Below are 21,650 nucleotides of genomic sequence, written 5' to 3' on the forward strand. Positions count from 1 at the left end.
TGGAGGCTGTTGGGATAGATTCTTAGTGGAAGGAAGACTGGCAGCTCCTTGAGGGCAAGCACAGCATCTTATTCATCTTGACCTCCCTATGTACCCAACACGGTGCCTGGAACACAGCAAAGCATTACTAAACAGTTGCTTTGAATCCTACAGAACAAGGCACCATGCACTAAGTATTCCGTGCATAAACTTAGGGAGATCACCCCTCGTCCTTTGATGCCGTCCCTTGGTGGCAACCCAGCTGTCAAGTCAAGGCTTAGAAAACCAGGCTATCAATCAAATAGTCTGAATCAGCTGTGTAGCACTGTGTAGGTCACAGTGCTAGGGGTCTGGGACCAAAGGGCAGACCAGATTTGGTTCCGTCTTTGGAAGGTTACCGTCCTGGTGATGTAGAAGTAGGGGGAGACGGGCACATTGAAGAAATGTTTGCTCCATCGTGGCCACAAGAGATGTGAGTCTGTGGCTAGGGGAGCCCCGAGCCAGGCAGGACCAAGTAATGACATTGTACACCACTCCGAAGGTGAACAGCTTAAATCCTTATGTCCCCTAAAGCAGTCTTCAAAAGCGTGAGTGGCAGAAAAGGTCAGCCCAGATTCAGGAAAAGACCTCAGGGCTCTGCCTCCCTGTCCTTCCATCCTTGTGGTCATTCTCTTCCACAATGGGAGTGGATGTGGACATGTCCAGGGGCAGGGGGAGGGTGGAGTTCAGCCGTGTTCACAGCTATGTCAGCTGCTTCAGACTGGGAACTCCTCCAAACCCCATGGGCTTCTAGAAGCAGCCCGGGAAATTGTCAGAAGGCTCACTTCTTGGGAATTATTTCCGCCTTCCCCATGGAGTCCAGCTGTTAAGGGGAATGAGGAGTCCGCAAAAGAAATGGAAATGTATTAATTAAGGCATTTCTAAAAGCCTTCCAAGAGATTGGCTTGCCGTTTCACAGAAGAGACGGGCAGTAGGGAATTGATTTGGGCCAGGGGTGGGGAAGGAAGCTATAGAAGAGGGTATCTTATTATCTTCTGAGGGTCCTCTGGTCCTAACTGCCCACCCACATGGCAGAGCTGAGATGTTATCTGCGGGCTCATTCAGGCTCTGGGCTCTAAGAGAGCTTTCAAGAACTCCAGTTCAGTATCAGGCACTTAACCTCTCTCTCGGTCCCCAAAGCACATTCTTATTCACCACCCAATTCTAATAATTCAGTTCCTGATTATTCTTCAAGCCCGAGTCTCTCATATAGCTCACCCTGGTCCTTGGGCTCCCTTTTTCCCAGGAGCAAGAAGCTTATCCCTGAGCCTGAGGCCAGGACCCTACTCGTCCTGTTGAGATATTCCCATCCTCAGCCAACATTATCTGCCCCTGGATGCACTGATTCAACTTCAGTTGTGGCTTCAGGTTGGTAAGGCACAGTCTTTACTTCCACTGAACTCACATGCTGTATACATGGAACCTCCAAATACAGTTGCACAGGTTGTATATTATATAAGGAGTGAATGGGAGTTGAAACGTAGCCCTCACGCTGCTCGCCAAGCATGCAGTGTGATCTGAGCCTGTAACTACCTGTAGATCCTCTTCTTACAGAGAGAGACTTTTGTTGGCCAAACCACGTGCCCACTAAATCTACTGGGAGGATGAGCTTTTATATGTCATAGCATGGCCCCAACCACACTGGGAATGGGACTGGGTATGTGAAAATCATGCGACCATATGTGTGATATATGCAAAATAGAATCACACAAAACTTTGTGGGAACACAGAGAAAAAGGGAAAGACTTCGTCCCCAGGAAGCCAGGCAGAACTTTGGAGCACAGCTAATGATAATAATAGCTGTCGTTTACTGACTGTCTACTCCTTGCCAGGCATTTGTCATATATCAGTTCCTCTCCAACAACAATCTGGAAGGATAACTATTATTATTTATATTTTATAATGAAGACGCTGAGGTTGGCCCCAGCTTAGTGGAGAGGCTAATTCAAGGTCACACAGCTAACAAGGGATTGATCTTGAATTCAAAGTCACAGCTGTCTGACATCAAAGTCCACAGTCATTCTAACTCACTGAGATGCCTGAAAGGGAGGTACAGTCAAGTTGGACCTTGATGGACAAGTAGGAATTTGACAAGCACCAGGGGGAAAAGAGTTGCAGGCAGGGAACTGTGTAGGCAGACACAGCATCTGAAATGGTTGACAGCTTTAAGGAACACGAGTCGTGCACTGTACTCTCTTCCCAGGCTGAAGGGAGGTCAGTAGCTTGATGCTGGTGATGCCTGAGAGGCGCATCTAGGGCAGGTAATGAGAATGACCGTGAGGAGTTGGGACTGTGTTTTAAAGACAGTAGGGAGCTACTGGCGTTTGTAAGCAGAGGAGTGGCACGATTGGATCCTTGGTGTAGAAATAGGTTCTAGAGCCCTGGTTCTCAAACTGTGGTCCTTGAGCCAGCAGCAACAGCATCACCCAGGACTTGCCCGAAATCCAAGTTCAGGGGTCCCATCCGGACCTACTGAATCAGATTCTCTGGCATGGGGCCCAGCAGTTTGCCTCTGAACGGGCTTTTCAGGCAATTGTGATGCACGTTCAAGTTCGAAAGCCCTAGTTGGTGCCCACGCATCTCCAATTTGGGAACCGCTGGTGCCCGTGCCTCTCCACTTTGAGAACCATCAGTGCCCATGCAGCTCAGTAGACGGATGGAATGGGGAGGCCCTGGAAGCCACAAGACCAGTGTAGAGACTACTGAATAATTCAAATGAAGACGTGAATAATGGCAGCAGCACTGAGAGTCAAGTCGCGGTAATGGATGAAGCAGGCTTTGCGGAAGTGAAATGGATGGGGCTTGGTTATCGAACAGGGGGAGAGCAGGGAAGGGAGGGCAAGGGCAGACTCCAGGCTGACTCCCGCTCTCTGATTTGGCTGACAGGTGGCTGGTGAAGTCATGAACTGAGAAATAGTACAAGGAAAAAGAATAGCTTTAGGTGGCAGAGATGTGCATGACATGAGTCTGAGGGCGAGAAGGACAGGAGGTCATGGGGAAAGGCCAGCGGGAGGGCAGAGCTGGGCCTGCTCTGCCTTTGGGAGTCATTGGGATACACGCGGTGGAGAGATGGAAGGACTGACTGTGCTCATCCCTGTCCTCACATACCTTTCCTGTCTCTCGGGCCCTCGTGTAGATCCCTGCTCTGCCAGATGGGAGCCATGAGGGCAAGTCCCCCAACATTCCTGACCCCTGTGTCTTCATCCTCAAAATGGAAATGCTAGCGGCCACCTCCGGGTTGGAGTACGAATCAGTGACCTGCAGTGTGCCTGTCCTGTGGTCATTCAGGGAGCGTGAGCCCTCTCTCTCCTGTCGCAGGCATCTGTTACCCATCTCTCCACAGGAGGCTGTGCTTGTGCTTCCTCTTCAGGCTCACAGCTCAGGTCCTTAGCCTCCCCGCCATCCATCCCTGTCCGTCCAACACACACACGCACGCAGACATGTCCACCTGCTCCTGGAGGAGCACACAGCCCGGGCTGGGTTCTTCCCTGTCCCGGGATGGCCTGGGTTGTGTCCTTTGGCTACACCATGCCTGGTCACTGTATAAAATTACCAGATCAACACAGAGCAAGCAGCCCAGGCCCAGTCCTGCTCCTATAGTGGGGGAGGTCCCGCAACCTTCCAGAGGTTCTATGCAATGGTGGTGGCCTGCTATGTTGTTCTGAACCCCCTCTTTTCTTACCCTTGTGGGGAAAGGGGGCACAAGGAACAGAAATTCCCTCCAGAGGGAGGGCTCTCTGGGCCATCTCTTGCGGGAGGAGGCACCTCTTTTATGTGATGAGGGGCTGGTAAGTCCATGTGTCCTCTTGGGCTTGAGTTGAAAGTCAGGGTCTTTCCCTGAACCTTAAATTAGTGGCTGAATCTTCCTGGGCTACCTTTTGCTTCCCTGTTAAATGAGTACATCCATTTCCCCCATGCTCTGCCTTGCATCGGCCACCGTTTCACTAAAACCGCTGGGGTCTGAAGGACTGGTTCAGAGCCCACAAGGCTCTGACTCTTCCATCACTTGGTTCTTACTCTGTGCTGCATCCCTACTGACATTGTCTTGGTCCCTTGGACACAACATGCTTCATTCTGGCACATGGCCCATATGTTTGCTCTTCATTCTTTTTTTTTTTTTAATATATATATTTATTTGAGAGAGGGAGAGAGAGTATGAGCAGTGGGGAAGGGCAGAGGGGGAGAGAGAGAGAGAAGCAGATTCCCCACCAAGCAGGAAACCTGATGCAGGGCTCGATCCCAGGACCTGGAGATCATGACCTGAGTTGAAGGCTGACACTTAACCAACTGAGCCCTCCAGGTGCCCCATTTGCTCTATATTCTATTGGCAACCTGTCTTCCCCAAGTCTCCAATGCTGTTTCCCTTTCATTATCTATGTCTAACCCAGGTGTCACCTCCTCTGAGAAGCATTCTTTCCCTGCCACCCTAAGGGACTTCCATCCTTTCTCTTACTCACACTCTACCACATTACTTTGTTGCATTATCTTCCATGAAATCATCATCATCTAAAGTCATCTTGCTTATTATGGGAATATTTGATTCTTGTGTGTCTCCCTTCACTAGAATGTAAGTTCTCAGAGATCAGGAATTACATCTGTCTTATTCATCTGCATAATGGTAACATAGGACCCATAGTACAGTAGTACTCAGTAATTACAGGATGGATGGATGGATTGACGGATGAATAGATGGGTAGGTGGACAGATTGTTGGATGGATAGGTGGATGGATGGATAGACAAACAGATGGACAGATGGATGGGATGCTATAAAGGCAAAGAACGAACCATTACAACCTCTGACCCCAAAGAAGTTAGAGCCTGGACAGAACAGCCCAATGCCAAGAATTAGCTATAGATCTTCAGACAACCCCTGGGACTAGTACTAGGGAAAGCACACCCGTGGTCTAGGTCTACTGCTGCGTTCAGCAGGTTGGGCTGTTGGAGTTGATGCCTTCTCTGGGGCTGCCCTTTCACAAGCAGCCGTGCGGCCTGCATAGGTTCCCATAAATCCCTGCCTCCCCTTCCTCCACGCCCAACCCCACCCCCCTTGGCATGCCCATATTGTCTTGAGAAAGAAGAACTTCAGGAACCCCACTCCTCTGTCTTCTCCCCATGAGGTGGGAATGTCCAGGGTTAGTTGTCTGGTTCTAAAAATGGACCCAGGGTCTCCTGATATGTTCCCCGAGTCACAGCTCTACCACTGTCTACCTGTCCAGCTCTAGTTGGCCTAATTGGCTGGCTGTGCAGCCCCTACCACACACACACACACACACACACACACACACACACACACACACACACACACATATTTATCTTCTAACTGCCTTTGGCATAAACCTTGTCCCCATTGTACTTGCTGGCTTTGTTCCCTGAGTCTGTGTGTTGAGGGGTGACAGAGGCCTGAACATCACAGAGCAGGCTCGAGGATCACCTGCCTGTGGCCTTCTGAGTGCCCCTCACCTGAGACTCATGTGCTGTGCTCCAGGCCTCGTGCCCCCCTCTGCTGACCTTCTGCCTGTCCCTTGGCTGGAAAGTGTTCTAAAGATAATCCTGGCCCTGTTGGGTGAGCCCTTGCTATGTACCAGAGACAGTGCTAATAATTGCTTTCCAAATATTATCTCATTGATTCCTTAAAGAACTTTACCAGGTAAAGTCTCATCACCCCCGTTGTGTAGATCAGCAAACAGGCTCTGAGACTAAACTTGTCCAAGGTCACGTGGCTGCGGAGTGGCAGAATTGGGCTCCGAGCTCAGATGGGTCCACAGCATGTTCTTTTAATTACTGCACAGAGCTGCCCTGAGCGCACGCCAGGCTTTGCTTCCCTAGGGGGACCTCAGTCATCAGATCCTTCTGCCAGGGCTCCCCGCCCTGCCCCAGCAGGCAGGCCCTGCTCAGCTCTCGTCTTCCTCTGACTAGATAGGCCTGCTTCAAAGACTCCCAGTGTGACAGCTCCCTCTGTCCTCTGGCCATCCCTCACTCACAGAAATGAATTTGCTCCAGAAGGTCTTGTGGAGTTCAGCTTGCTCGCTGCCATGGCTTGGCCTCCCCATCTCATGGTTCCTGGCCAGCATCATGATAGGCTTTGTGGGGCTTATTCGCAGACTATTTTTCTTGCCATCCTAGAGCTCGTCAGGAGCCACTGACATCCCACCATTTGTCAGCGTGAGAACCAGGCCTGTGTGGTTCGTGCCAATGGTAGCGTTGGCAGCGATGGAAGCTGCCACGAGCCCTGTGCTGCTCCAGACCTTTCCAGAACCTGAGGAATTATTTCTCATCTTCTGCAGCCCTCAGATAGGCTCCCCTGCTTGGGGACAAACTCCTGCTCTGGCCGTGTCTACATTTGCAATCTAGGCAGCAAAACAAAGGCCTACATTTTTTTTTTTAAACGGCTGCATGTGGCCCAGTCAGTAAACTTGGACTGCTCAGATAGACACTGTCGACTCCTGCCAGATGGATCCCTTCTCCCAATTCAGGAGACACCCGGAGCAGACTGCCATGACCTGGAGGGTGGTGGAACGGCAGGCCGGGGTCCTAGCTGGGGCCCCAGCTGGGGAGTGCTGAAATGCGGGGCGCAGGCAGGAGACCTAAAGAGAGGAGATGGGGTCAGGAGGTATAGCCAGTGTGTCCGTTGGTGTCATCCTGGCCGAAAGTGAAGATGAGTCAGTTGCAGCAAATCAGGTCGGAGGGTTCAGCCGTCTGGAAACCCCCACCGGGCAGGATGGTGCAGCCCACAGCAGAGGCCGCGTCCTGGTGGCTTCAAAGGGACTAGGCAGAGGAAGGAGGCTGGACTCTAGAATCAGCCACAGCATAACAATGGCAGTGAGCACTTACTGGGCACTGAACATTGACTGCATCAGGCCCCCACCTTAGCTCATTTAATCCTCACAACCCTATGAAATAGAAGCCTTTACCCTTCTGCTTTGCTCACAAGCAAATAAGTTCAGAGAGGCTAAGCGGGTTGCCTGAGGTCACACAGCTATCAAGGAGCAGACTTACACCCAGGGCCCTCGGACAGGGTTTCAAGACCCACCTCGAGTGGGGGCTGCCCAGGGCTGGAGGGTGATGGCAGCTCCCAGCAGGGAGGACCGGCTACCCGGGGGCGTGGCCTGGTGTTCAGCAAAGAGTTGGCCCCTCCAGAAGTTTTGTAGTCTGTTCAGCTGTTTGGACCAGATGAGGGATCTAGACTTTTCTGCATCCAGATGCAAATACAAATCTAATTAAAACATGCAGCTGTTCCTTTCTGCCCTTCTTGAATTAGAAGTCACCCAGATGTTTACACGGAGATGCACAGTAGACACGCTGGGCCTAAACTGACCTTTCTCGGGGTGTGTGAAATCCCCAGCCTGAGGCACAGTTATTGTGACCGTGGTAGCACCCCCCACACCGCGTGTTTTCTGGGCTTTTCTTTCTCAAAGAGTCATCACGAGGCTCCATGTCAGACTTAAAGGTAACCATTCTTTCTTCCGCTTGGGCAAACCACTGAACTTTTAAAAAAAATTTAGATATAAATAGATATATAGAAAAGTACAGAGATCTTTAAGTGTCAGCTTGATGAATTATCTCAAAGGGAAGGTACCTGTGTGATCACTCTCCAGGTCAAGAAATAACACCATTAGTAGGACGCAGAATGACCCTCGTCCCTACCCCACCAATATGCCTCCTCTTCTCTCTACAGCCCCCCTCCTGCCCAAAGTTAGCCATTATCCCTGATTTTTTTCTTTTTAATTTTTTATTTAAACTGAACTAGCCAACAGAGTACATCGTTAGTTTCAGCTGTAGTCTTCAATCATTTATCATTTGCATGCAACACCCAGTGCTCATCACATCTCGTGCCCTCCTTAATGCCCATCACCCAGTGAGGCCACCCCCCACCCGCCTCCCCTATCTCCGATTTAATACCTCCTGACTCTGCTGAGACTCATTCCCCAGTCTCTAAACTGGCTACTGCTGACCTAGCAGGTGTTGTGGGGCCGAAAGCAGTCTGTGCAGAGCCCCTTGGGGATGTGATTATAGGTGGGCACACAAGCCACGTGGGACACAGTGGGACACCTCTCAGAAGTGGATCAAATACGCTTTGTCACCCAAGAAGGGTGGCCAGAGGTTCATGTGGCTTCTCTCTCTTGCCTCTTCAAAAACCTACAGGGATCCCTGAGAAAATGCCCTTCTGCCCTTTGCAAGGGTTTTGACTTGTGCGTGTACTGATAAGAGATGAGAGAAAGGCTGGGGGCTTCCCGAGTTCTGGGTCTGATTGGTCGGATCACTGCTCCCTTCCTCGTGCCATTGGGTAGCTTGGGGGCTGGTGTGAGGCAGGGCTGGGACCTCCCTCCTTGTCCAGCAGGATCGTGAGGTGTGGGCAGAGACATGCAGGGGACTTGTTGGCGCAGAGCAGAGAGGAACAGCGGGGAAGCCTCTGGAAGTTCAGCAGTGCTTCTCACAACGGGTGGTCGTTGATTTCATCCCACCAAAACTGTCCTAATAACGGGGTTATTGAGTGACACTGGTTTTCATTACAAGGCTGACAGGTGGGAAAGGAAATGAAAGCAAGACAGCCCTGTGGGCTAGTGGTACGGTCAGATTCCTCAGAAGCCACTTGCCTGAGCTTGTGTGACCTGCTCCCGCAGTGTCGACTTGGAACCTTGAGGCCCCAGGTAGATGTTGAGCGGGTGTGGTCAGTGCAAGCCTTCTGCTTATGAAGTCAGGGCTGCAGGATTGATCCCCATGTGGCCGGTGAGCTGTGCTCTGTGGCGGGGCCCCGCACGGCACCCCAGCACTCACCCCGTGCCAGAGTGGGCGACGGGTCCGAGGGTGCAGACTTGTGAGTGGCAATTCCATGCCTCTCAGTGCCTGGCCTGCTGGTGAATTCACTGTCTGGAGGGATTTCTCGATTCCGGGGGGAATAGGGGTGTTTGTATTAGAAATGAGTGTGTCACCTTACACATTTCAATAGGATTCTATTTTCTTTATTTGACACGTGATTGCTGGCGTGTCTTCAGAACATTGCGTGTGATGGTGAGGATGATGATGTGGTAAGGTGGTGTGAGCAAGCCGAGCTCAGGCATCTCAGGGCTTTAGGGCACAGGTGTAACCTGCTTGGCCCAGCTGTCACTGCTCCTTCTTTGTCCCATCCCTACCACACAAACACCGTGTCATGAACATAACGCACGTTGGTTTTTCCAATTGTAGGATTTCTTTGCATTTTCTCACAACCTATGCCAATGTTTTTGAAACAGTATTTTTTAGTAGAATTGAAGTTGATCCTTTAATGTGGAACCCACAAATAAAAGAGCTTATGCCTCTGTAGCATCTCCTGTTCTGGGCATTGTTCTAAGGGCTTTCACACAGTAATTCATTTGGTCTTTGGAAAGCACGTATGCAATATGTAGGATTCCGGTCCCCATTTTACAGATGAGGAGACTGAGGTACAGAGAGATTAGGTAACTTGCCTAAGATAAGTGGCTGGTGAGTGGCAAGGTCGGCCCTGGAGTGTGTTCTCTTAGTCAAAACACGACTACAAAATTGCTCCCCCAGCACAGAGTCAAGGTAAGAGATTAGTGCGAACAGAGCTCCTACTTTCTTTGATTCCCCTGTTCGTACATCAGATGTTTATGGGGAACCCACCACATTCCAGGCCTTGTTCAAGTCTCTGGGGGTACATGTGCATACAAGGAAGTACAGGCTTCTGCCTCCTGGAGACTGCGTTCTAGAAAATAAACAGCTAAATGAATAAACAAAGAGGACAATTTTGCATCATCATTTTTGCTATGAAGATAACACAGGATAATAAGACAGAGAGTGTCAGGGAGGGAGTCCTTTAGATGGGTACATGAGGAAGGCCCTCTGAGATCTGAGCAGTGGGACAAAGCCCAACTAGCCACAGCCAAGGTCAAGGCAGAATACCGCAGCCAGAGGAAGGAGGAGGTGTGAAGACGCAGATGAACTTGTGAGGTCAGAGGAGCAGAACGAAGGCCAGCGTGGCCCACGGGTGGCGAGTGGGCAGCAGGGCACAGGTGGGCTGGGGTCAAGAATGATACTTGGCCCTTTAACGACATGGGTTTGCCACTGCGTGGGTCTGCTCATACATAGATGTTTCTCTGTAAATACAGTACAGTGTTACAATGCAGAACAATGTATTTTCTCTTCCTTATGATTTTTTAAATTATTTTATTTAAAACCAATTAATTAACAGTGTGTTATTAGTTTCAGAGGTAGAATTCAGTGACTCATCAGTTGCATATAATGCCCAGTGCTCATTACATCACGTGCCCCTCCGTCCATCACTGTTACCCCAGCCCCCCCCAGCAACCCTCTGTTTGCCCCCATAATAAAGAGTTTCTTATGGTTTTGTCTCCTCTCTGATTCCATCCTTTTAAATTTCTCCCTCCTTTCCTCGATGTTCCTCTGTTTTGTTTCTTATCCTTTTGATTTTCTTAATAAATAACACTTTCTTTTCCCTAGCTGACTTTATTGTAAGAATACCGCAGAGCATACATACAACATACAAAATAGGCGTTAATTGACTGTTTGTTATCTGTAAGGCTTCTGGTCCCCACTACGCTATTAGTCCTTAAGTTTCAGGGAGAGTCAGATGTTACACATAGAGTTTCGGCTGTGCAGGGGGCCAGTGCCCTATCCCTCCATTGTTCTGGGGTCAGCCTGTCCTGTTTGCTGAGAAGTGTGTACAGGTTCCTTTCCTGGGGTCCGTGCACACCTGAGGGCCTGAGGATAGCATTAACACAGCCCATAAACTTGGAAGGGACAAATTGACATCTTTTTTTTTTTTTTTCCTAAACTTAAGCTCAAATATGTTATTTCCTTCAATGACAGCTGTGGGCAACAAATAGTCGTGATGTTTTAACCACACCTGCTCCATTGTCATTGCTGGCGTCACTGTAATGTTGCTCTTAGACTGACCTCTGTCTCTTCTGTGCCCCAGTAGCGCAAAAATGGAAAAATATTTTGACAGCCGTCTTTCTGCGTCCTACAGTTAGGCAATACAGTGAATGGAATAAACATCTGTAAGTGTTTCTAAAGAAGGGGTTAAGAGACCTCAGCAGAGTGCGAGAAGGGTCCCCAGGCATAAAAGCGATGAAGAAGTCAGTATAGTATAGAACGGTGTAATCTCCATTAGTTTCTCAAAAGCCTCCTCGGGCTACAGTCAGAAGAGGGGACAGTGAGAGGCAGGACCACACCCGAGCTCCATTTACATAGTTGTTACCTCTCATCCTCCCAGCAACCATAAGTGATTTTGCCCATTTGAGAGAGCAGGAGACCGAAGCCCAGACTTGAGGTAATTTGGCTCAGCCGGTGGATGGCGGGGCTGGGATTTAAACATACATCTCTCTGTCTGACCCCGAAGGACAGGAGGGTCCATGGCCCGTGAGTGGGAGCCTGGGACAAGAGGTCAAAGGTGAACAGCATTCACTTGGACCCCCGCACCACACCACCTCACCTGTGGACGAATGGCCGGCCCCTTCTGACTCTGCCAGATTCTGAAATCTGCCCACATAGGCCAGTATGCAGCCCTGAGCCGAGCCAACTAAATATTTCATGGGGATTTTAATTTAACTCTAAAGATATTCATCCAACCCTGAGAGCAGACTGCCCCTTGGAGAAATAGCACTGGGGAGCACTTGGGCCCGTGGATGACATGCCACTTCCCCGGGAACACTAATGTGCCTGGGACCTCTGCTCCCCGAGCATTACTGAGGAGGGATTCAGGCCAGCGAGCACAGAGAAATCCCATAAATGGGGCCTTAGGTTGGTTTGTGAAAGCTGTGATCGGAGCCTTCCTCTGAACAGGGAGCAGGCCTTCTTTGGGGCCTGAGTGCTGGCTGGGTTGGGGTGTGTGTGTGTGTGTGTGCGTGTGCGTGTGTGTGTGTGTGTGTGTGTGTGTGTGTGTGAACGCATGCACGTGTATAACAGGTAACTGATTGCCTGCTCTCCTCTGTTCCGTCATCCGTGTTTCCATATCCTGGGAAGGGAGGAGAGGTAGGGCTGGCATCTGGTGTCCCCAGCAGACGAGGACACTGTTTTGCAGGCGCCCTGTGAGCCCCGAGAGCGAGTTTATCCTTGACCCCGTGCGCGGCGGGAGGGGTGGGAAGTCAGCCTGCCTCCCACCACTGGCGTGCAGACGTGTGCACTTCTCAGGCTTGTTATTAGGAAGGCCTAAATGATGACTTTTTGCGGAAGCTCGAGCCAGGAGTGGGAGTGAGCTCCCCTGTCTCCTTCAGATCCTGCTGCCGCTCCGCCTGGTGACCTCGTGAGTCACGGCAGGTTCCCTGGGCATCTCGCTAGGCGGGGGAGGAGTGGGGAGGGAGAAAGGCACCCAGCAGGTGAATCGATCAAAGACAGGAAGTAAGCAGATAATCTAATTTGGAATGGGCTGAGCTGCAGATGTTAATCTGCTCACTGCGCAGCAGGAAAGGACTGGGGGCCGGCTAGATTCTGGAAGGAGCTCCATGCAGCCAGTCCCGCCTCTTCCCACTGGGCCCAGGGTGGGCCCGTCCTCACCATCCCTGTGCCTTCCCCCTGGGGAGCATGAGAGCACAGGCTGGTTCCTCTCCTGCCTGGGGCTCCAGGGCATAGGTCTGGGAGGGAGTCCGAGGGGGGGGGTCGTGGAAGGAGCCCTGCTGCCAGGGATGTGGGGCACTGAGTCTTCTTTAGGCTGGAGAAGGAGGGTTGTATCTGACCATGTCTGGATCATGACCTGAATCTGGTTCTACCATTCTGACTTGCTGATAAAATCCCTCCTGCATACAGGCTTGTGTCAGACTTCAGCCCCATCTGTGGTCAGCGAGGAGGCCCTTGAGGGTAAGCCACGTTTGGTGGGTTGTCCTCCTGCGTCCTGCAATGTTGGCTGTGCTGGTTGTCCATTTAGGGACGTATTGGGTGCCCACTTTGGGAAATCCTCCTTGAACAGTGCAGCCATCAAAAGTACACAGCCCTGGGCACTGGGTGGCTCAGTCGGTTGGGCATCTGCCTTTGGCTCAGGTCATGATCTCGGGATTCTGGGATTGAGCCCCACATCAGGTTCTCTGCTCAGCAGGGAGTGTGCTTCTCCATCTCCCTTTGTGTTCTCCCTTTCTCTCTCTCTGTCTCTCTCAAATAAATAAAATCTATTTAAACAAAAAAAAAAAAGGGTACGCAGTCCTGAGACTACATATGGGTCTGAAGCCAGCTTTCTCCATGTCCTAGCTTTGTGTACTTGAGCAGGTTACTAACCTCTCTGGGATTCGGTTTCCTTGTCAAACAGGGCCAATGGCAACGATGAAATGCTACATATGTTAAGTATTCTAAAGACCTTGTCCCTGCTTCTTATAATCCGATGGGGAGCTGAGACAGGCACCCAGATACCCACACCAACGGTAATAACAGGAGGGGCTAACATTTACGGAGAGTTATTCTGTGCCAGGCCTGGCTTGACATGGTGTGCTCATTCGATTCCCGTAGAGACTCTGTGAAGGTGGGAACTGTTGTTATGCCCCCTTTATAGAAGAAACTGAGGCACAGAAAAGGTAAGTGCAGAGCTGACAGCCAGCTAGTAAGTACAGAGTTGGAGGAGGAGCCCTGGGCCCCCTGCTCTGATCCAGGGCAATGCGTGGCATATGCCCCCCAGTGGTACAAGCAGTGTGTTATCGCCTTTGCTGATTGAGCAGAGGAAGGGCTTACTCCTGGGGAGGTGACAGACGTTTTTGCAGAGCAAGTAAACTGTGAATGGACCTTGAAGACCCAGTGGTTGTGGGTTGGACATTCGAGGTGGAGGACACAGGTTGTTGGAGCCATTGCTGTCGGAAAGTGCAAGGTGTGTTTGGAGTCAGCTGCTCGGGGCCCCAGGGGATGCTGGGAAGTGAGGGTGAAGTCACCCGAGTTCACAGGATTGTGGATAGTTGGCTAACAGGGAGGACAGGTATGGTTGTCATGGTGTGAAAGTTAATTTTTTTTTTTTTTAGAAAAATGAGGATGGTCTTTTCTTGCCTCTCTTGAATCTTTCTTCTTCACTAGAGCCAACTGAATTGGTTGAGGGTTCAGGACACAGTCTCTGAAGCCCAGCTGCCTGGGTTTGAATCTGGTTCTGCCACTTACTTGCTGTGCAACCTTAGGCAAGTTCCTTAACCTCTCTGAGCCTCACAACCTGATCTGTAAAATGGGGTAATCATAGTAGCTTGCCCCATACGGGTCTTGTGAGCGCTAAGTGAGATAATATGCAGCAGGTTCTCAGTCCAGCCCCTGACACACAGGAAGGGCTGTAGGCATTAGCCGCCTTAGTGTTACAAATCTTATCTTGTAGGCTGTCCACTGCTTAAAATACTCAGGGTCCATCTGATTCCTCTTCCGCGTGTTGCCTCTTCTGCCTGCCTCTCCAGCCTCATCTTACAGCATGTTCCCCAGTCTTATGTCCTCCAGCCACTCTGGCTTTCTTCCAGCCCCTGGAATGCACCAAGCTTCCTCCTGTCTCAGGGCCTTGGCACATGCTATCCCTTCCCCTGGGAGTGCTCACCCCGGGCCATCTCACAGGTAGCTCCTGCTCAGGCAACTGCATCTCATCTTAGGAAAGCCCCCCCCGCCGCCCCCGCTGGACCTCCCAGACTCTGTCAATGCTCTGTTCTACCTTCTCGTGGTGCCTTCTAGACCTCTTCATAAAACCTGTTACGGCCGTAATTTTACAAACATTTACTCTAACGGTCTGATGACAGGTCTGCCTCCCCAGTGGACTGTCAGGGGCCGTCAGGGGCCATGCCTGTCTCTCAGCACCTTGCCCACTGCCTGGGTCAGGGTGGAGAGTCAGAAAAGAGGGCTGAGGGAATGCTGAGCATCGCAGATGGAGGAAGAGGCACCGAGTTCTGCACACTGTCCCTGCCTACCCCGAGAGCCCACACTCAGGTGGGGGGAACCCAGAACACAGCACTTACAGGAGCTCGACGAGCTCAGTGTCCCCATGTCACCCTCAGCCAGAGCCTAACTCACATGATCCCTCGCTGCCAAGCCAAGCTTGGTGGACTCGGAGCTCCTTCCTGTCTGGGTGTTTACATGTTATGCTGGCCCCGTTCTCGCAGCCTTAAGCAGGCCTTGCTTCAAATTCCGTAAGCCTCCTCCATATACAGGGGATCTCCCGAGACAGTTACCTTGGAATGAAGGTTTCCAGGAATGCTCAATACAACCTTATTCTGTGTAGCATTTTCTCATTCCATCTGTAGCCTCCCAGAGCTTTCCAGAGTTAAGTAACACAATTACAGAGTTAAATAAATGACAGCAAAGAATGCGAGGCACTGTGGAGCCTGAGCGGCAGGTGAAATAAAGTGTGTGCAGATGGGGCCTGCAGAGGGGCAGGAAGCTGCTGGCACTGGGGCGTGGTCGGCTGCCCCAGGGGGCAGGAGGCTGGGGTCATCAGGGTGCAGGGAGGGGGAGAGTGCTGTAAAAACAAAACAAAACAAAACAAAACAAAAAACAGAGAGAAAAGATCTGGAAGCTGATCACAGATAGCACCATGGAAGTCAAAGGAAGCCGGGGAGGTCATTTAATCTGCTGTCCCCGGAGGAGAATCACATAACAAGGAAGAGACTGCGGGAAATGACGAGGTTTGGTCTCCAAGCTGGGTGTCAGCTTTTTCCTTGAGTTTTCTAAGCAGTGGGACAGGATGAGGCCTAAGAAGGTCCTTATGTGAATCTTTGGAGACAGGTAGTCACACAGTGTTAACACAGCTCTGTGTCTGTCCTGGGTCACCTGGAAGAGACCACCAGGGGCCAAGTGTCCAGGGTCCCCTGCCCTACATGGAGCTAGAAGAGGCCTGGCTGCCCTCCCAAGAACGTTCCTGCTCAGCATGGGTTGGGATACTGTCTGCAGAGACTCTTGTAGGCCTCCTGGTGGCAAACGTGCACCGGGTACTTACTTTGAACGGGGCCCCGTGCTCGCGTCTACAGAGTTTCGTCTCACTCAGTTCCTCAGCAAAGCAAGGAGGTAGGTCCGATTATTATCCCCACTTTATATGTGAGGAAACTGAGCCTCAGGGAGGTTGAGTGACTTGCCTAAAGTCACACAGCGAGTCAGTGCGTACTAATGGAATCCAGACAGGTCCGTCCCATCCTGAAGGCTGAAGCTCAGCCCCTCATCCTGCGGCCTCCACAGCTCCCCCAAGGCCCGGCAGAGCTCTCCAGAGTGTTTGGGTTAGAAGGCTCTTGCACTCCCGCTATCTCTCTTAACTCTCACAGTAAAATGAGTCCCAGAGAGGCTGAGTGCTAGAGGCATGCTGTCTTCGGCCCTGTCCCATCCTCTCCTTAGCTCGGCTCTGTGGCAGAGGGGGGCTGCCAGGCAGGGGGAAGGCGGGCTGAGGCCACTGGCGGTCTGCCCTTGCTTCTGGGCCCTGGCTGAGAGAATGGGAGAGCATTTTGCCCAAAAGAGGGCAGCAGCTCTCTAAAAGAGGAGGAGGACACAGAAGAGTGCTTTGTTCCCTTCAGACTGTCCAGGAGCCAGGGCTGCCATCAGACTCCTTCCCGGGGGTAGCCACCGGGGCTGCCATCAGACTCCTTCCCGGGGGTAGCCACCGGGGCTGCCATCAGACTCCTTCCCGGTGGTAGCCGTGTTCTCAGGGAGGCGCCAGGTGGGAGCCAGGGCTCAGGCAGATGCCGCCTGGAGCCCTGCTGTGAATTTGCTGCCTTCTTCGAAGCCAGGCCCCAGCTCCCAGGAGAAGCACGGCAGCCACACTGAGCCTCCAGGCTTTGATAGCAATGGGGGCAGTTGCATGACCCCTATTTAAACTCCATGTGCCAAAGGATAGTCTGTTTTGGAAGTGACCTCCAGGCCAGCTCCAGCCTGCCCTCCCCTTGTATATTCCGCCAACATCCAGGAGATAAAAGGGGGGGATCTCTCAGTGGCAGAACATGAAGCTCTTCAAAGAACACTTTCAATCAAAAATGGGGAGGAGAGAGGTCTTTCTCTCAGAGGGAATGTATTTATATGCCCCTGTGTGCGCGCGTGCGCGCACATACAGACACACAGACACACACACACACACACCCCAAGACCAGGAACATCATAATTCATACAGAACTTTCTGCCACTCCTCTTTTATCAGCCCTCCTTCTGTTCCCCCTGGCTCTGGGGGATGCCTACCTTTTTTGGTTTCCCGCCCCGTGGAGTTACACTCCCAGACCTGCTGTCCAGATGGGGGTGTCCCTTCCTGACCTTTCTGGATTTCTTTCCCTAAAATAATATGTCCCCACCCGGGGTCCCTGTCGGCTGCTGGTCTTTGCTGACCAGTCTGCGAGTTTCTTCCTCAGAGCTCCTTCTCCTCGTCTGTTCCAGAACATTCGATTCTGCGGACCACCATCATCTTCTTGAGCAAAACAGGGGCCCGCGGAAGTAAGCTCTACCCATTTGAGGCAAGTGAAATGAAAGTGTGGGGGTTGGGAGCTGGAGAAGACAGTTTAGAGGGCGTGTGGTGGGGCCTTTTCATCTGATGGGATGAAACTTCACCCCAGAAAGTGGAGTAACTCGCCCACGGTCACAGTGAGCCGTGGCCTGGCTGCAACCAGCGCCACGTCTTCTGATGTCCTGTCTACAGCTCTTTCTGCCCGAGAGCGCAGCCCTCCTGCCCCGAGTGGCCAGAGATGCAGAAGGGCTGGGATGGACGGGCAGCCTGCCCTCCCCTCCCTCCTTCCCCTACGCCGATGGTTGCTGGCATTGTACACTCCCAGCCCCCTTGGCTTGTTAGTCTGGTTTCATGGCATATTATCTCCTCATCTAAGACTGCTTTATAGCATAATGTCTTTTTAACTAAGGTGAAATAAAATGAACGCGCGTCTTTTGGAATAACTGGATCCCCAGAGTTTGTCACTAAATTTCGGGGGGGTGTTGAAGCCAAGGTAGATAATTACTATTCTCTACTGAGTTGATTAAATCAAAACAAAACAAAACAAAACAAAAAACACCACCACAAAATCTCCATCATTTCTTTTAGCTTGCCACGGCTTTTTTCCATCCTACTCCTTCCCTGCCTCCCCTGCCTGTAACTTACTCCTGACCGGGGGGCGGGGGGCAGCAAAGGGAAGAGGGACCGACCGGTAGCCATGAATCAGCAGTGTCCACATGAGGCGGTTGTTCTGTTTGGCCCAGTTTGGGAAGGGTCTCTCTGTGATTAGACAGAGATGCCCTGTCCAAGCTTGGGGCACACACTCTCCCTGGGTATGTGGTCATTCTGCATGCACCCGGGAAAGGCTTTACGGCTTTACCATGACATCATGACAGCTTTTATAAACTTGTGAAACGATTTCCAAATTCCAATACAACATTTGCCCTTTTGGGATGTGTGGGTGGCTCAGTCGGTTAAGTGTCTGTCTTCGGCTCAGGTCATGATCCCGGGGTCCTGGGATCGAGTCCCGCATCGGGCTCCTTGCTCATTGGGGAGCCTGCTTCTCCCTCTCCCTGCAGCTCTCCCTGCTCCTGCTCCTACTCTCTCTGATGAATAAATAAATAAAATCTTAAAAAACAAAAACAAAATTTGCCCTTTTGGGGCAAAAGCTGTAGGTGAGGTAAAGAAACTGTGGGTAGAGTTGTTGAGTTCAGTTAATTTGGGGGCCAGGATCTGTGTTTTTAAATAACCAGAGAAAGGACTAAAAGCTGTGTTTATCTTTGCCCACTTTATCCGTTTTGGTTTTCCTCCTCTTTTCTTCAATTCTTTCCGTCCAACCCAACTGACCCTCATCTCCTCCTCCCAAGGTCCATGCAGGGCTTGGCTGCCGACTAGCTAGAAGCCCGCCCGTGTGGGACCCGGCGCTGCACCTGCTGGGTCTTTGTGCTGGGTTGATTATGTGTTGGTCTACACCTGTGCTCTCAAGTGGGCGGAACTGCCGTCAGTGCCACCGTCACGGAGGGGCCGAGGTTCTGAAAGACCCAAGCAGCCCTCCAAAGAGCCCCCAAATGAAAGCATTAACAATCTTCTAATCAAACTTCGTTTTTTAATCTCAAGGGTTGATTCACTTGATAGCAGTAATTAGCACTCTCTTGGAGAAATACAGAAAGAGCACAATGAAGCATTCACATTTTTCATTTTATATTAAAAAATCTCTTACATCCACACCCTAGTTTCTTTTCTTGGCACCTGGCCTGCCTTTATAAGGCCCTGAGTTCGTTAACCTCTGGCAGATTACATGGCTGCTCCAGCAGACGGAACGTGGATAGGGAGTGGAGATGCAAGGTTGAAATGTGGGAGAGACTGACCTTTGCCAAGAGATTTATCCTTCTTGTACGCAAATCGCAAATTCCCTTGTGTGTGGCATGAGGGCCAGTGTGTCTCTTTCTCTATTTTCTTTGCAGTGATTTGGGAAGAATCGTGCACTTGTGCACGTGTGTGCATGTGCTCATTCAGAGACGACGCCTGGCCTGTTCTCAGATTGCTGGGGACTCCACTTGTCCTCCTTTCTGTCTTCCTCTCTTCCATCAGCTGCTCCACTGGAATTAGAAGAAGGAGTTAAGCTGACGTGGAAACCAGTGGAGGCCAATCTGAGATACACGCCTCAGTTATAAAACATGGTTCTTTGGGGCACCTGGGTGGCTCAGTGGGTTTAGCCTCTGCCTTTGGCTCAGGTCATGATCCCAGGGTCCTGGGATCGAGCCCCACGTTGGGCTCTCTGCTCAGCAGGGAGTCTGCTTCTCCCCAACCCCCGCCTGCCTCTCTGCCTACTTGTGATCTCTGTCTGTCAAATAAATAAATAAAATTAAACAAAAAACAAAAAACATGGTTCTTCCATATTAGTGGATGTCAGAATCAGCTGCGCAGCTTGGTACCAGTACAGATGCCTGTGTCCTACCCACCGTCTGATCCAGGGGGCCTGGGGTGTGACTCAGGAATTCGCATTTTAGTCAGCCTCCTACATGAATTCTGATGCAGGTGATCAGAGACGAGATGTTGAGAATCCCTGTTAGAGAATCTCTGGGCAGGGTCCTGGCACGGTGTTCACCTCACACCCTTGGTTTAAGGACAAGGCCAAGGATGTCTAGGGACTGGCCTAGGTTAGGGAGTTGGTGAGGGACCCGAACGGAACACTGGTTCTGGGCTTTTCCCCTTTGCACCATGCGCAGGGAAGCAGACCAAGAGGAAGTGAGTTTGCTTTGCCAGGGGATGGGTTTAAGTAAGGGACGAGGACGAACTGTCTGGCAAAGAGGAACATTGAGGAAGCCGATCGCGTTGAATTCAGCCTCTCATCAGATATGGGCATCTGTGGTGTCCTGTGAGGGCCGAGAGCACGGAAGGAAATGTCTTCAGAACAAATTCTGGTGACTTTTCCATGGAAGGCCACAGAACCTTCTTTTACTTCTATGGCGCCTGAACTGTAACCTCAGCAGCAACGTAAGTGTCCAGGGCCCCAGGAGGCCCGAGGTCCAGTCCCGGCTCTGACAAGGACGAGCTCTGTGTGGTGGGGCTACCCGCTCGGTACCTTGGTGGTGTTAGCTTTTCTCTCTCTTCCGTGGTTGCATCCGTTTTCTCGCACCCCCAAGTCTCCCCACCGAGGTTCCTCTTCAGCCTTGCACCTCCATCAAGTTCTGTGGACTGAGCAAATTAGGAAGTTGAATTTTAAAACGACTTCCTGTTGAGAATCCAGCAGCCTCTGTGCCAGTTCTCCTTCTCCGTGGGCATTTTGAGACGGTCCCTGAACAGTCCTCTGCTGTTTGTACTTACTGATATGTCTAGAGGCGTCTGGCCACAAGTGTGCCCGAGTTCCAGCTTCAGCACCGTGTCCTCTCATGAATGATTGTTCGGGTCTGAGATGGCTCAGGGCTACCCAGAGTCCCTCCCCACACTGAGAAGCCAGACCAGAGTGACATCTCCCCAGTAGGGACAGCCTCTGGCCACAAGTCCCTGTCCCTGCATCTCACCTGGGCCGCCCCACTGATGGGATCTGTCTGTCCCTTTCAGAAAGCGGACCTGGCCGTGGCGGGCCTCACCATTACTGCGGAGCGGGAGAAGGTGATTGATTTCTCCAAGCCATTCATGACTCTGGGAATTAGCATTCTTTACCGAGTTCATATGGTAAGAGACTTATTTTATAAGCATTTATGTCATTAAGGTTATTTGCATGCAAACACTGAGTTATATGGTAATAATGAATGACTCACAGAAATATTTAGATTTCAAGACTTAAATGCAAATGAGCTGGGCTATTTTTTCCCGCATCAGCTGTGCGGACTTGCAAACAGGAAGAATGGAAAAGTCACACTTGTGGGCTTTCCAGTAAAAATTGCTTCTGCTTCACTGACTAGGGATGGCTGAGAGGGAGCGCTCAACCCTGGGTGTGTGGTGTGTCGGTGAGTGGAGCCGTTGGTCACTCTGCTTCCTGCTAGGGACGGGGTCTCCAGTCCAGATAAGTCATCTCAGCATTTTCAAGGACTTTGCTGATTCCCAGGTGCATCTCTTTTCACTCTGAGCATTATCTAGTGAGAGAATGCAGACTCCATCCTCTCCGGGTTAGCCATATTAGTGAATAAATAATGTCATTTATATCTGGCCTGTCCCCTTTTTGGCATCCTTCAAAAAAGAGAGAGAGCGAGAGAAAGACTTCTCTGCTCAAGTTGCCTAGAGTGAGTAGAGTAAGGGTCTAAATGAGTTTGGGAAGCCACACCAATGGGTGTGAGGACAGAC

At 51.2% G+C, this 21,650-nt stretch overlaps 1 protein-coding gene across 2 annotated transcripts in view; it reads left to right on the plus strand.

Moving 5' to 3' along the window:
* The window catches only part of GRIK4 (glutamate ionotropic receptor kainate type subunit 4), a 422,274-nt gene that overhangs the window by 358,405 nt on the left and 42,219 nt on the right, over positions 1-21,650 (plus strand). For both annotated transcript variants that reach the window (XM_047693414.1, XM_047693415.1), the window contains one exon: positions 20,928-21,041. In XM_047693414.1, the coding sequence (XP_047549370.1) occupies positions 20,928-21,041 (114 nt within the window). The remainder of the gene's footprint in view (positions 1-20,927; positions 21,042-21,650) is intronic.

This window comes from Lutra lutra, chromosome 10 (genome assembly GCF_902655055.1).
Source record: "Lutra lutra chromosome 10, mLutLut1.2, whole genome shotgun sequence".
In the NCBI taxonomy this organism is placed as follows: Eukaryota; Metazoa; Chordata; class Mammalia; order Carnivora; family Mustelidae; genus Lutra; species Lutra lutra.